At 50.4% G+C, this 11449-nt stretch overlaps 2 protein-coding genes across 2 annotated transcripts; both read right to left on the minus strand.

The window, feature by feature from the left end:
• Positions 1-499: 499 nt before the first annotated feature.
• EI90DRAFT_3022801 (uncharacterized protein) lies at positions 500-1045 on the minus strand (the record flags this gene model as incomplete). Its single annotated transcript, XM_039057814.1, has 2 exons — positions 500-759; positions 817-1045. 2 exons carry the CDS (start codon positions 1043-1045, stop codon positions 500-502), a joined length of 489 nt encoding a protein of 162 aa, XP_038908197.1.
• A 1561-nt stretch (positions 1046-2606) lies between these two features.
• Positions 2607-4454, minus strand: EI90DRAFT_3294597 (uncharacterized protein; the record flags this gene model as incomplete). Its single annotated transcript, XM_039067438.1, has 6 exons — positions 4051-4454; positions 3961-4019; positions 3199-3503; positions 3012-3146; positions 2744-2958; positions 2607-2684 (listed from the first exon to the last, which is right to left on the minus strand). The coding sequence occupies exons 1-6, from the start codon at positions 4306-4308 to the stop codon at positions 2607-2609; spliced, it is 1050 nt and encodes a 349-aa protein (XP_038908198.1). The 5' UTR covers positions 4309-4454.
• Between the last annotated feature and the right edge of the window lie 6995 nt (positions 4455-11449).

Below are 11449 nucleotides of genomic sequence, written 5' to 3' on the forward strand. Positions count from 1 at the left end.
CATGCCAGGGGGCTTGATGTGCGGCCTGCGGAGATCCAGCTAGGTCTTTCACCTCCATTTTTACTGGCGAGGAAGACATGCTCAGTTCAGGCGAGTGTTTGGGCAGTGTTTCAGGCACTGTTCCCTCATCCTGTGGACCCGACGCCTCGCACTCAAGTAGGGCAGTCTTCCTTGCCTGTTTCTTGGCCCTAGGTGTCGCACGAGGACGTTTGGTTGAGGTGCGCGTACGCATGGCTCTAGACCCCCTTTTGATTCGCTTAGGAGATGGGGTGGGTATTGTGCCGTCTCCAATTGAACCTCGTTCCATAGACACAGTGGTAGGGTCTGGGGTGCTTCCCTTACGTTTGTGGGATGATGCCGGGATGATGGCCATTTTCCCAACTGCTCTCCTTACTTCATTTTGAGGTAACGCATATTTACTGACGTTGCCGTTCCCATCCGGTGCATAGTGTAACACCTCATGCTTCAGGTACTCATCTGGTAAGCCCATACCCATCAGTCATGCCTTTTGAGTTTCATTGACATTCACTGTACCATCTGTCATGTGTTCCACCCTTAAGGTCTGCACCGGATCCTCATGATCGAACTGTAACATGCACCGTGCAGTTTCGCGTGGGGTCCAATCACACGGAAGCCCTCTGTTTAGGCGTCGAACACCGCGATGCCAACCGGCAAAACAGAGACGGTGTTCAAGCAAGAACGGAAGTATGTTGACGCCTCTCCAGTTGTGCCCAAGGTCCATTATGCCTGTCGCCTCCTCTACAAGTAGACATCACCAATGAGCAAAGCGGATAGTGCTGCAAAAGTAGGACATACGAATCATGGCTTTGAGCTTCCCAGCACAATCAGTGCGGCGAACGGTATGCGCCCCATATGCCCGGTCTATAGTGCTCAGGCCTTCCTTCATCTTCAATAAAGGTGTGTGATAATCCACGTCCTCTGCATCACACTCAACCTCTGATTTCGCAGTAGTGTTACCCAAATATCGGTCCAGATCATCACTGAAATGGACGCTTTGCTTCGCCTGCGTCACAATGGACTTCATGAGACCAGAGGCCCCAAACACCTCGCTGGTAGACGTTTTGGAGTTGTTAAATGCTCCAAGATGATTGTCAGAGACTGGATTTTGTCAGAGGCTGGGATATTTTCGGTGTCGGAGATTGTGGCAGAGGTCTGTTGGAGCGCGCACGCGCGGATATGCGGGCGGAAATATGCGGCGCGTCCGGAAGCGCTGTTCAAGGTTAGCAGAGTGGGATCGCGGCCTCAGCGACTCAGGTGGAGCGCTGTGCCCTGAGCTTGACATTTGGGGGAGATCCCGTATTTACAAACTGACACTTACAGCGGACTTCAAACCAGACTTGTGGGCGGAGCGGACCTGTAGGAGGAGCGCGGACTCCGCGAGCACGGACTCAGAGGGGGGAAGCCCCCTTTGCAGAAGGAGAGACTCAGACCAGACAGGGGGGGTACTCTAGTTGATTTCAGACTGGGGTCCCCGAAAGTATTTACAAGGTATATAAATAGGCAAGAGGGAATATAGAAAGGCCGGTCAGTCCGGCGCGGTCCGGCGCGGAGATAAGCGGGAATTGTCAAACTAAATAAGGACAAGAGCCCGGGAACTGGAAAGGAGGAACAGATCACTAAACAATAAGTGGCAAGGGTTATTGATGAATAACTGAATGAGATCAATGACCTAGTGCCAATAAAGAGGGGATCAAATGCCGATATTGGCAGGGAAGCAAACAATAAATGGCACTCGGCAAGGAATGAATGATAAGCTGCCAAGTGACAAATGGCCAGAGGAAAAGCGGAGGTCAGCGCGCGGCGCCGATACAAGTCCGCAAATAAGCGGGGTCAGTGCGGTGCCGACACAAGTCCGCGAACAGAAGTTGATCTGCCAGCACTGTCACACAAGGACAGCATGAAGGCCAACAGAGGTACAGAGGGGAGTGGGAGTGTTGACCTGACCAGAGGTGTCAAGGGCAACCAGAAGTGGCCAGAAGGTGCAGAGATGGGCAGAGGGTGTGGAGTGGGCAGAGGGTGCGGAGTGGACGGAAGCGGGGCATGGCTGTGACCACATAGCGGGAAGCGATGAGTGTGGTTCAGATGGAGACAAGGCAGGCGTGACTGAATGCCGGGAGCGCCAAGGGCTCAGGAACTGGAGGTAAGGTTGGAATACCGGCAGGGTCTAGGTTCTGATTCTTGGCCAAGTCTCACGCAGTAAGGCAGGGGGCCAGACATGGGGTTGGGGGCTGGTTAGGATGGGTTTCGGGTCGGCGGATTCGCCTATTGGCATTGGTTCGCCGCTGACAGAGCCCCGGGATTTGTCGGTCATGACAATGATGAAGGAAGTCTCTGCAGCAATTTCAGCCTGTGCAGACTGCGAGGAGAAGTCACTCATACCTCTGTTTGATGGCGTCAGGTTGATATGGGCTGAGGGGATACAAGTAAGCCAACAGTACCCTTCTAAACATAAACCCGTACCTGAATGCCTTTATTCCATCGTAAAAGTTTCTCATCGCCAATGCGGCATCCTCTGCAAGGGGTAGGCCCATAGCTTTGACCATTTCCGCGATCATCGGAGAGCTGGTAAAAGCGATAGTCGAGTCTCAAGGGGAAAGTGTGTCGTCTGCTATGAATCCCACTACAGCCACACCAATGGGGTGAATGGTGCTGAGTGCGGCAAGCTACCGCAAAGCCTTAGTTGAACCAAATCTAGTAGTCCCTAGAATCCTGTCCACTGTACCTGAGCGGCGTACTTTCCAGTTACCTTCTGCAACAGATAGAGGCCTTCGTTGGGTTTAGCATCCCTTTCATCCTTTGACAAAACAATGTCTCCACAATGTATCAGGACTTTTTCGTAAAATGCATTCACCTCTGCCGCGCAATCGGGGTAGTGCTTCTCAACAGCTTCTTGGTGTGATTTATGCAGCCTTGCAGCCTCTTGACTATCAATTCCAGCTGGGAAACAATTAGTCCCGAATATGGGCTGCAAGTATTACGGCTAGACTTACGGTGAAGCTTGAGCCATGCCTGCCAGGCCGTTTGGCCCGCTTCGGAAGGATTGTGTAATCGGAAACGTTTCATGACTTCTTGGGGTGACCTCTCCCTTTTCTTGGCATAGCCTGCGATGCAAGCTTCCAAAAAAACTGTGCAGTGGCTTCTAAGTGTTTTTAAACATTCCAATAGGTACAAATGTACCTTCGAGGCTCAAATCATCTGTGACGTGTCCGTTCTCTAGAATCTCGCCAATATCATCAACTGTCTGAACAGATGAATGACCCCATATCTTCTGCACAATCTCCTTCAAAATTTTCTCCGGGGGGGCGAGGGGTTGAAATCGTGGTCTGTTTGCAATTGAAGTATGCTGCATAACTAGCTCTTTCAACTCCGCAAATGGACCCTCTGTAGCTCTGAGGAATTCATTGGCAGTGGGAGCTGTTGTCAAAAGGGTGAGGCCACTGGAAAAGTCGGCCTGAAGGGTGAGGATTGACGCGTCAAATGTGCTAGAAGACGCATTTGTTGGAGGAACCGTGTGCTATGGGAGGCCGGACGAGTTTCCGTACAGCCACATTCCCGCGGTAGCGTGACTATTTGGTCACAACACCTTTTGCTTCTTACTTATTTTGGTCACTTCGGACTTATCCGCAAAGACCACAAACTATATTCAATCTTTTGAATTAGTTTCCTTTTCCCTCAGTTCTCGCGCATATTGCTTGAGACTGAGGTTAGTTACTCTCTTTCATTTCTTATATCTTGTAACTTATTGTATATTACCTTACAGCTATCTACTAGGTAATATAATAGTTCTCGCGCATATAGTGAGACTGAGCTTTACTACTAGAGCAAGCGGTTATTCCGTTAGCATTCTGCAAGGGGGAGGACATTCTGGTGATCTCTTGTCTTAGCGGCTGCTAGGTCAAAATTGCATCCGATCCATCAAATTAATCAAGCTAAACAAACATAAAGGTAGCTGCCTGTATCCCCACCGTTTCACCCTCTCCTGCCCCGTTCAATACACCCTGTATACTGCAACATTGTAGACACAAACACCGAATAAAGTATTTGCCATTCTGCCCATCCCTGCCCATTATGTGGGCCACATCCATCCGGAACCATCCAGTAGCCGATTTCCACCCCAGCTCCCCGTTTGACTTGCCTGGAGTGTTCAGTGCCCTGGGTAGAAGTTCTAGGTGGCGCCCAGGAAATTTGGTAGGCGACGATCAAAGCCGACATTTGTATTCTGAGAATGTCGGGGATTCGATGAAAATATTCTGTGTGCGCACAATATTGCTCCTGAGTCCTGCTCATGTGAGTTGATACAGGCCATCTGCCGTGGGGAACATCTTTCAATGAGCCAAACGGCGGGATCTGCGGAAGGCCTGCATGCGGTCAGCCTAAAGCGCGGTGGCAGTGCTACCGCCGTTTGACCACATTCATACCCCATCACTCATATATCACGCGACCACATGCATTCCCTCCAAACGGGACAATGCCGGCTGTAATGCGTGACCGGTAATTGGTCGTGTGGGTATAGTACTCGACCAAGTTAATGGGGTACAAACCCCACGCAATGGGGTCCCGTCCCAATGGAGTTGAGTCCTGGCAGCGCGAATCTTGAGGGGTTCATCTCTTTCCATGATCCGCCACGGACCAGCGCCGTCATTATGGGTTCACAATCCATATATTATGGAGTTGATAGGATCGTCAGTTCATAAGACTCACGCTTATGCCGTCCCAAATCGGAGCCATTAGCCTTGCTTACCTTATCTGTTAGCGCAACACTCACTTAACTAATGTAGATCCGTGTGATATCAACTGACCTTCATTTGCGAGGCCACGGAGAATTAATGAACTTGTTAGCGAAACCATACTAGGCTCATCGGACAAACATGACAGCACATTCATCTCGAAATCCTGCAACGCAAGGGATTCACATTCAGGCTTATAGGCGCCTAACTGCTAGACATACAGTAGTAAGGATTATATTCCAGTAACTAATGGCCATATATGTTTGCGCAGCAAATTGCCCAGGATAAATGGGATCCATAATGAGAAGTGGAGATACAACAGTTGGAGATGCATACGAGTGTGTGGGGGGATCCTTATGTAAGACTAGAATGAAGGTGATGATGTTGTTGGAAGCGAAAGGAATAAGATAGTGTACGAAATGTGGAGAGATTATGCTAAAGAGTGTCGACCAGGTTTCTGGTGGTTATACTTAAGTGTGAATGATCTTTTGTGGTGTATACGGTGAAGGTTCAGGAATTGCGCCCGCTACTGAGATGTCAGTAGGTTGGCCGCTTGGCAATGTTGGTTTAGAGGTAGGATTTTTTTAGTTCGAAATAACAATAGGACTAGGGTAAACCATCGAATTAGTCTCAGTGCCAAAATGCTCTGCCGTACTGGACGGGGGAAGCTCCGCTTACTGTTTTCCCAATTTCTTCAGGTGGACTGCGCTAGGAGAACTTGTTATCCTAGTATCTCGCTTCCCTTCCATAATATCGAAAAAATGTCTTGCGTGATCGACTTCCTCCAGCCATTCCCCTAATCCATACCAAAAGGTTTGCTGCTTTTTACTTCCCGTCCAAAGCGGCATCAAACTCAAGTGATGGGCATCCTCTACTGTGACGACGTTCCATACACCAGGTCGCGGGACTAATTTGGCACGCAGATGATCAACTGGCAAGCGAGCTGTGCCCGAGAGTGGTGGGTAGTGAATGCAATGCTCGGAAGAACATGACCCAGGGTGCCACAGTGAGAACACAGGAGCGACACCATCATTCGAATAGTAAGCCTCTCCTAGTTCAAATGGGTTTTTGAGCTCTCCGCCTTCAGTAGCCTCATCTTCATCGAGGATCCTCTCCATAGCTAATGAAGTGGGGAAAGGAGTATCGCCGGTGACGGTTTCAGCGTCTGAGTCCTCGTCGACTGAGAAGTACTCAGATTCGGTTTCAGAGTCATAGGCAGATGATATCGAAGAACCCGAAGGAGAGGGAGGCGAGGAAGGAAACTCAGATGAAGAAGGTTTGGTTCGGCGAAGAAAGGACGGGACCGGACGGATGGTGGAGAAGTCGTAACCTCCAGTGATGAAAGCTGACAACCACATAGGAGGAGAAGAAGCTATTCGGCGGAGGAAAGGCACATGGTATGGTTCTACGGGGTCAGCACGATTCGTCTAAAATCGTGATGAGGTTTTGGTCAAGGTCGAAGCCATATCGGAAAGATACCTACGAATGTAGTGACGTACGACCTGTACCAGGTCTTCCCCAGGGACGCCCCAGTTCTCAGATATTCTTCGTCGCGCTCCTCTGCGGCTTCAAAGGTGCAGTCCCATGGGATACAATCTTTGCCTCCACTCCAATCTGATTTCCATAACTGCTTCAAGAACTCGACAGGCGATATTTCACTCATGGAGACTGGACGCGCTTCGCAGCAGAAGTCAGGCAACAACGACGAAGGCAGAATAGGCGAGAAGTAAGTCGCAGCATGAACGAATTTGGAAATTAACGAGGCCAACTGCGTGAAAGGTCTGGCGTCAGGGGCTTTGAGCCAAGTAGCACATAAAGGAGGACGCACAGAAATGGGATGATGTCCCTTACCCGACTCATTCATACCTATCATCCAGTAAGTAAGTTGCGTCCCTCGGAAGGGAGAACCAACTAACAAAGGGGACATAAGTGATCATTCAAGGGGAACGGATCATATTCTAACCCACCACTAGTGACGGATGCGACCATGTCCGAGTGAACATCGGGCCCGAAGAAACCATCTCGCATGAGAGTCATCATCTTCACGACCGTTACGCCGCCCATACTGTGGCCAATGAAATGCAAGGGGTGTTCCACAGACCACGATGGATATAGTCCAATGGAATGATGTCGTCCAAATCGTCTGTGTTTGTGCTTCTTGGCGTGCTCTTCGCCGTAATCCACGCTTCCACCACGAAGAAGGTAGAAAAGCTCGCATGCACGGTCGTGAACCGAGTTGACGGGGCTCACACGAGCGAACATGATGTGGCGGCGCTTCTTGCTACCTATTCTAGCGCGGTGAGCATTTAAATGCGTTTCAAAGTCGCCCCTGAAACACAAGGAGCATCGTGTCAGGCCATGGTGAATGGATGCGTAGAGTCCTGTTCCAACTCACCAGAAATACTCTGAAGTGTACGACATGAACCCTGAATTGAATCACTCAGCGTCAGAGAAAGTCCAAGGGCGTGAAATGATCAGCACTCACCCTCCACGAGCACGAGAGGCGCCGTCGACTGAGCGGGTTGGGGCAGGGGTTTGTATTGCGAGTTCATTGGAATTGGGGGCGCAGCATGTTGCCCAGAAAGATCCGCTACGGCCGAAGGGAGAAGCATAGCTGGGTATAAATAAGCTGGAATGCGGAAAAGGTGGTAGGGGTAGTGAACCAAGTAGATAGGGACAAAGCACTCAGTCTTTATGAGCCTTGACAGGGAAGTAAAAGGAAAGGTAGACTCGATCGGTGGGCATGACGCCCATGCCCTATATATAAGGGCAAGGGCTGTGGTCCCACACGGCGCATAATATCGTGTTGTACGGAGCTCGAAAGACCTGAGTTGAGCAGAAAATTCATCATTGGGGGGAAGGCAAAATGATCCGTATTCAAACTGTCACGTTGTCCATTCAGATCGTGATGGACCTGTCACAGGCTCCGATGGAGACCACGGTCCTCACGTGACTAATCATCAATTCAGTTTGTTGCTGCGGAGTCGGCCGACTATTAGGTTGTATCAGCTTGAAACGTTTCAATTTGCGTTCTCTCCGGGTGCCCTGCTCATATCGTACTCCGCCACAACTTTCCTTGAGCGGTGTCGACTGAGCCAACCAGAGCTGAGTCCAAGTTGGCCCGGCATATTTCTTGCAGAGTATCCGTAACACGGCCCCGTTGTCCTTCCAGGGCAGTGCACCTTCGGAAGCACTTCAGTGTTGTCATTCTCACGGCCCCCCGGCTTATGAAAAATGTCAATTAAGCTCAGGAGGATCAATCGTCCTGGTACTCTTTAGATGCAATCATCATCCTTGTGGCCCTTTCCTTCACTCGTTTCATCTCCTGTTGAAGCGGGCTTGTGTTGTCTCTCATTGCCCCTAACGTTGCGCGTGCTAATTTTTGAGGGTGATCTGATTCCATAGGACGTGTGTTTCGGATACCCTAGTCATTCCCTCCAACCCCTCGGGGCGACAAACCATCAGCGATCCCGTCTCGTTCCGCACTCTCGCAGGCTGTTACCTCTCTTGATGGGCGCCGTTGTTCCGCTCTCGTACTGTTTCAAGTTTCACCGACTCTATGTGAGCAACAAGTATTGGGAACTGCAATTCATGCAAGATTCCGGCGACCATTCAAGCGCCTGCTATCCCGCCTTGTCGCTTCACCTGGATGGGATGTGTAGTTTTACTTTGAGTCGTCCAAGGAGTTGCCGGCGCTGTCTTTCTGTTGCTGGTGTGTTTTTGCTTGGCCCTCATCACTTACGGTTCAAATGACTTTCCCCCCGCCAAAATTTCCGCACAGTGAAGGGTGGGCCGCCACCCTGGGTGGCGGAACACCGATCAACATCGCCCATCATTTCCTACCAGCTCTCCCACTGATATCTGTAGCTGACCACCCACGCTCACGGATGCTCGGCACGCCGTCGTGGAATGTTCAGTCATGCATCTTCCCAGTTGATTCATGGCTCAGGGGAGGGAAAAAATATGAAAATGTAAGGGAATGCAGTCAACGTACAAGAATGGAGCGGCGTTGCGGAGTGCACTGCTTTGCCGAGATGGTGATGTCACAACTCACCGGGTTCTACGGTCCCGATCGACTGCTCCCCGCGGCTGACCCACCTCTACATAGTATGACACTGAATGCCATTGTACCTCATTTCCGGACTAACGTAACGCTTCGCTTATTCTTTGACTCAATGTAGGCTCCTGTTAGGAGGAATGCCGCTTTGTCCCGACGAGGGCGATCTCGGGGGCGACACCGAAGGCGCCTTGATTTAGGTTATCTGGGATGGGATCAATTCGGAGAAGGCCCCGAATCCCTATACATCACACCTGAGTCTGCCACCCACATTTTCCCCTACAAGTGATGCATTTTTTGTTCTCAATATCTGATGACCGGTGCCTTGTTGGATAACCCTTCTCTGACGGCGTTCGAATGGCGGCAGGTGACTCTAAGCGTCAAGTTTGTTGCGCAGCTGGCACCCATGACACTCCGGTCTGGCCGGCAGCAACAAGCGACCAGTTGCTTTTTTTGTTTTCTTTCATTCGGGGCAGGATGAGCACAGCCTCCAAGCCCACTGATGCTCATGGTCGAGCCATCGGGTGGCGTTGTAATTAAAAGCCCGATCACCAAGGGCACATTGAATAGTCGAGGACCATCAATTGACCAGATGGCGAGGATTAAGCTCTTGATACCTTCAAATGGGTCAGGTGGTACGGTTTGTTGCCACCTTGGATGCACAACTTCTTCATCCCTCGTATAGCCTTAGCTCCGTAGCGACGCCTTTCCGTACATTCTGGAACATACCTAGGGGAGAGTATATTTGATCGCGATATCACATATGCTAACTCGCTGTACACGGTAGTCTACTACAGAGATCAACAAAATGGGGGAGGGATCAATAAAGCATGTGCACGCCACCCCATAGCGGCCGAAAGCCACTCTAAGCGTCCTAGGTAGCCGCTGAATTTCCAACATGGCGGGCTTGCGGCTGGGTTGGCCAGGCCCTTGTCTGCCCTAGCCGTGCTTAGGACGCCACAACTTGGAATTGAACGGGGAGTGATAGCCTCTCCCCGTAGCAAGTCGGTGGTTTCTGCGAATGGTTCATTTTTTTTTGCCCCTGGCATGGTCGGAAGTGTATGTTAGTAGGCGCGGGCACACAGTCGCTCGGATTTACTGCCCGACGGTCGATAAGCTCTCGTCCCGTGGGGATCTACTTCTACGTTAATCTCATCCTGTTCGCCCCTTGAACCAACCATCCGACCCAAGCCGGGATTTGCTCTATCAGCACACCGACCAAGTTAACTTGTACAGTGATCGACATTTTCTTATGCATACAACGTCTAAGCGCCCATGGGTGCAAAGTTCTAAATTCTTCATCATGCAACACTGAATGATCGAACACACTGGGAAAAGATGCAACAATTGCAGGGCGAAGTACCACAGACAAGAGATACAGAAGGCAACATGCAGGCTAGTCATGAAGGGACTCTGGGGAAGTCCGCCGCAATAGAATGCATGCATTGTGAAGGGAGGAGGCTGAGGGCCCTGGGCAACACGCGGCAAGGAATTTGTGGGTAGTTGATAAAGTAGACTTGCGGAAGGATGGGAGCTAAGCCAAATACACACTGAAGCTAGGATAGTAGAATACGACAGTTATTCATGAATACTACGGTGGGAAGAAGCGGTGGGGACGGTGGGTAGCTAGCTAGAGTACGTTTCATGTTTGCTTTTACTCTTTGTTCGACAACCTATCTAGCTCACGTTGGCGGCGTATAGAAGGGTTTTGGGAGTCCCATCCCTTGGATCTCCAATTCGAGACTAGACTGACGCAGCATAGTCTTCATATTGAAAGAAGCGGCTGTATGAGTAAACCCAACGGGACGTGCTGAGGGAATGTTTTAGGGTTAGTCTAGTGCTGTATGTACGTATTCTATCTACTTGCCGTACCCCATAGATTGCTAGACTTTCCTCATTTTGCTACTAGACTAAACAACCAAGATGAATTCGAGGTCGAATTGGCCGAACATTTTCTTTATCATCTATACTGCATCTATGCACTTATATTCGAGTACAGGTCTATGGCCTAAATCAAGACTCTCTGTCTAAGAGCTGCTCCATCGGGCTCCGACTAGGCGGTCACAGGAAATGAGAGGAATGGGAGAGGGAGCATCATACTCATTGTTGAAAAGGGGATGGGGGATTATGGTTCTTCGGGGCGAACCAATATCCTTAATAATAGGATGCATTGTGGAAGGAATTCGATGGGATATGGACTGACTTGAGCGAACGAGATGTGTGAAGATGAAGAGTGGAAGGGTTGAAAAAGCATTGATAAATCCGCGCGTAATCCAAGTTTTCGATATGCGAAGGGTCAGGTTCCATCGCCATGACCATTATTACCGGGCTTCGAGAGGCAGGGAGCGGGAGCGGATACAGGTGCCATTGCTTAGAGGGGCCACAGAAGGTCGCACATTGCAACACCAGGCGCTTTCTTTCCGTTTTCTCTCCACGTCCCTCTCCCTCCTTGCCTCATCCACAACCTCGAGCCACTCTCCCAACTCAGACCAGAACGCCCTCTGCAACCTCGAACCTCTCCAAAGTGGCATTATACTCAAATGTGTTGTATTCTGCATATAACAGACATTCCAAATACCCGGTTTCGGTTTCGGTTGCATGGTGGGGGAAGGGTTGGAAAGCCCAAAATGGAACGGGCCCGGGC

Source organism: Cantharellus anzutake (genome assembly GCF_015039405.1).
Source record: "Cantharellus anzutake strain C23 chromosome Unknown EI90scaffold_175, whole genome shotgun sequence".
Classification (NCBI taxonomy): domain Eukaryota; kingdom Fungi; phylum Basidiomycota; class Agaricomycetes; order Cantharellales; family Hydnaceae; genus Cantharellus; species Cantharellus anzutake.